Here is a 3070-nt window from a genome sequence, read left to right as displayed (position 1 = left end):
TCACAGCCTTCCAGAGCAGTTAGGTCTTAGCTTGTTCTCTCTCACACGTGCAACAATTGAGATGTGATCTGCAAGTCCAGGGGGGCAGGAGGGGGAAGAGGCACGTATGTATCAGGGTGTGGTAGGTGAGGACACCTGTGATAGGTGCAGGGAAACCTGTGAGTCACAAAGAATTCCAAACACACAAAGTGCAGATAGTAGCCACACGTACAGCTATCCATCCGCCACTAGGTATCTCTGAGGTTTGTGGCGGGACAGAGCAGGGTACACATCTTCCCAGTTGACAGACGTCTGCCCACTGCCCTTGCCACATCTGTTCTAATGCATGCCATGTAAAGTTCCTTGTTGGTCCCTAAGCAGGCCAGCTCTCTGAGTAGTAAAGTTGCAGGCTGTTCTGCCCCAAGTTTTCCATACTGTCCATCTGCTCATCAACACATCAATTTTTTATTTTGAAATAATGCATTCTGAGGAACTCTGAGCCATTTACAGAGCTAGATATTTTGTGTGTCCCCTTCTGAAAATGTTGTTTTTTTCTAGGCAGGTCTTTTTTTTTTTTTTTTTTTTTTGGAGAAGAGCCACTCACACCGTGCTTAATTGTGACAACAGCCACGCAAATAGTGGCAATGTTCTCAGAGTGGTTTCCACTGAAAACTGAGACTCGGAGTCTGAATAACTGAAGCACCGAGGACAGTGACACTGCAGTGCCAGGTTAGAAAAGAGTGATGGCTTTAATCCCGTGAGTATTACAAGGATCTAACACAGTGCATGTCACCTGAAGGAGCTCTGACTCCAAGTCATCTACCTGAAAATCTCCTTGTAAGAGTTCCACTCTGGTCTGTAGTTCTTTTCCTTTTTCTAAAAAAAAAAAAAATTATTTATTTACTTTAGTTTTGTGGGCGTTGGTGTTTTACCTGCATGTATGGTCCATATGAGCATACTGTAGCCCCTGGAACTAGAGTTGCAGACAAATTCCCATGGGTGCTGGGAATCAAACTTGGATCCTCTGAAGAGCAGCCAGTGCTCCCAAAACCTATACACATCCTTAAAGCTATCTATAGAGCTCCTGAGGCTCTGCTCTAGTGACCTGGGCAAGTTAATCATTTTTAAGTGTGCATTTTTAAATAGTGTGAAACCCTGACTAGGAAAGGGGGCCAGACACTTAGGCATGTTTATTAGGCAAAGGAAGGGGTGTCACCAATCTATTTCTCACATCTCAAAAGAAATGTTGCTGGTGATGAGGAACCACAGTACGGTCCCCGAGTTCGTCCTCCTTGGGCTGCCTGGTGATGCTCACATCCAGGCCTTGCTCTTTGTGCTTTTCCTGGTGATTTATCTTCTGACTCTCATGGGGAACCTGCTCCTGCTGGGGGTGGTCAAGACTGATCCTCATCTCCATACTCCCATGTACTTCTTCCTGGGACAACTGTCCTTCCTTGACCTCTGCCACTCATCTGTCACAGTGCCCAAGCTATTGGAGAACCTCCTCTCCGTGAAGAAGACCATCTCAGTGGAGGGCTGCCTGGCTCAGGTCTTCTTCGTGTTTGCCACTGGAGGCACCGAGTCCTGCCTGCTGGCAGTGATGGCCTATGACCGCTACGTGGCCATCAGCTCCCCTCTGCTCTACGGCCAAGTGATGAGCGGACAGCTGTGTGCAGGGTTGGTGTGGGGCTCCTGGGGCCTGGCTTTTCTGGATGCTCTCATCAATATCCTTGTCGCTTTGGATTTAGATTTCTGCGAGGCTCAGAATATCCACCACTTCAGCTGTGAGCTGCCCTCCCTCTACCCTTTGTCTTGCTCTGATGTGTCTGCGAGCTTCACCACCCTCCTCTGCTCCAGCGTCATCCACTTCTTTGGGAACTTCCTCCTGATACTCTTGTCCTATGTTCGTATCTTGCTCACCATCCTGGGCATAAGCTCTGCCTCGGGGAGGAGCAAGGCCTTTTCTACCTGTTCCTCCCACCTCACTGCAGTGAGCCTCTTTTATAGCTCGGGGTTGCTCCGCTATCTATTGCCAAATTCGGGGTCCACTCAAGAGCTGGTCTTTTCTTTGCAGTACAGTGTCATCACCCCCATGCTGAACCCCCTCATCTACAGCCTGAACAACAAGGAGGTGAAGGCGGCTTTGAGAAGGATGCTACGAAGATATTTGTAGTGTCTCAAATAGTGGCCTAAAAGCCAGGATGATGGGGAAGTGGGCGGAACTCTCTTGAACGATGCCGGGATGTGGAGGTTTTGCATGAAGCGCTGTGTCTCCACAAGTCCTTACCTCTTTTCTTAAAGGCTGAGAGTTACTTTCTTGGGATGATGCCAGTTTGGCCGTACTCAGAGGGTAAGATAAACCTGTGGTCTAACAATTTCTCGTCTACAGTACTGTAGTCAGTCATTGTACACAGTCTGGGTGACACTGTTGTTTTCTTCTCAGTCTGTTGTCAGCATTCTTCTAGAAACGAAACTCCACTTGTTCAGTGTGGCTCCAGCATTTGTCATGCTGCCTCTGAGTCTTTTTTCAACCCTGAGTGGTGTTTACTCCTTCAGTTTGGTGGGTGGTAGAGAGAATGATAGGCCATTCACTCTCTGAGGGACCTGAAACTCAGGGAGAGATTCTGCAACACAGAGACCTGCCTTTCACCAGCAACGTTCTGCTCGTGTGTGCATGAGCCCCCACTATCAAGATCACTGGTTTCATCCAAGATTTTATTCTTTAAAGTCCAGATAGACAAGCGTGAGCCGTGGTCAGAGTACATCACAGCAGCCTCACAGTGTGTCTTGTACCATGTTAAACCAAGTACATAAATCATCCCATCTGAGCTACGACAAAAAAAAAAAAAAAAAAATGCATTGAGTAAACATGTTAGCCATCCCTACTCTAAAGAAGGAAAAACTGTCTCAGAGAGGCAAGTGATGAGGTTGGAATTTTGAGCCAAGCTGACTTGGAGCAAAACCTGTTCTCATTGCCATATTGATAATGAACCCTCCTGTGATCCCAGACTCAATTAATGAATTTTATTTTTAATGTTCATCATGGTTTTCTATTATTTTAAGTTGAGAATAGATTTTGTCATTTTCAAAA

At 46.7% G+C, this 3070-nt stretch overlaps 1 protein-coding gene across 1 annotated transcript; it reads left to right on the top strand.

Moving 5' to 3' along the window:
- Nucleotides 1-1234: 1234 nt before the first annotated feature.
- On the top strand, nt 1235-2152 carry LOC127201607 (olfactory receptor 8S1-like). Its single transcript, XM_051160282.1, has one exon. The coding sequence runs from the start codon at nt 1235-1237 to the stop codon at nt 2150-2152; it is 918 nt and encodes a 305-aa protein (XP_051016239.1).
- The last annotated feature ends 918 nt before the right edge of the window (nt 2153-3070 follow it).

The sequence above is a fragment of the Acomys russatus genome, chromosome 17 (genome assembly GCF_903995435.1).
Source record: "Acomys russatus chromosome 17, mAcoRus1.1, whole genome shotgun sequence".
NCBI lineage: Eukaryota > Metazoa > Chordata > Mammalia > Rodentia > Muridae > Acomys > Acomys russatus.
The sequence above is the reverse complement of the archived record's forward strand: the minus strand, read 5'-3'. Positions and strand labels throughout refer to the sequence as shown.

What these genes read in the sequence shown, in the direction of transcription:
- LOC127201607 (XM_051160282.1), top strand. Translation starts at nt 1,235, where the DNA reads ATGAGGAACCACAGTACGGTCCCCGAGTTCGTCCTCCTTGGGCTGCCT.